The following is a 288-nucleotide window of genomic DNA, read 5'->3' as shown; positions in this document are numbered from 1 at the left end:
CGCTGCGACGGTCCGCCCCCAAAAGCCGTTACAGAGGACAAGACCTCACAGCTCAAAGCCGAAACTTCCCCAGCACATCAACACAGACACAAAATTGGCAACTACTTAGCTCGCAGCAAGAAAGATGCGAGCAGTGGCCCAGGCTGCCCAGAGAGCCGAGCCCCACCGGGACGGACGCGGGAACCTACCGGGAAGCAGGCTCTCACGAAGCATCCCCGCGCTCCCCAGCACTTCTTCCAGGGACCGGCCGCCCTGCTCCTGGCTACAGCCCCCACCGCCGAGAGCTTC

General features: G+C 63.2%; 1 protein-coding gene across 1 annotated transcript in view; it reads right to left on the bottom strand.

The window, feature by feature from the left end:
• The window catches only part of POLG2 (polymerase (DNA directed), gamma 2, accessory subunit), a gene marked incomplete at its 5' end in the record, with an annotated part of 4,976 nt that extends 4,694 nt beyond the window's left edge, over positions 1–282 (bottom strand). Inside the window, one exon of the mRNA XM_008940211.1 lies at positions 189–282. Coding sequence (XP_008938459.1) covers positions 189–282 — 94 coding nt within the window. The remainder of the gene's footprint in view (positions 1–188) is intronic.
• Between the last annotated feature and the right edge of the window lie 6 nt (positions 283–288).

Source organism: Merops nubicus, unplaced genomic scaffold, assembly GCF_000691845.1.
Source record: "Merops nubicus isolate BGI_N331 unplaced genomic scaffold, ASM69184v1 scaffold37595, whole genome shotgun sequence".
In the NCBI taxonomy this organism is placed as follows: Eukaryota; Metazoa; Chordata; class Aves; order Coraciiformes; family Meropidae; genus Merops; species Merops nubicus.
The sequence above is the reverse complement of the archived record's forward strand: the minus strand, read 5'-3'. Positions and strand labels throughout refer to the sequence as shown.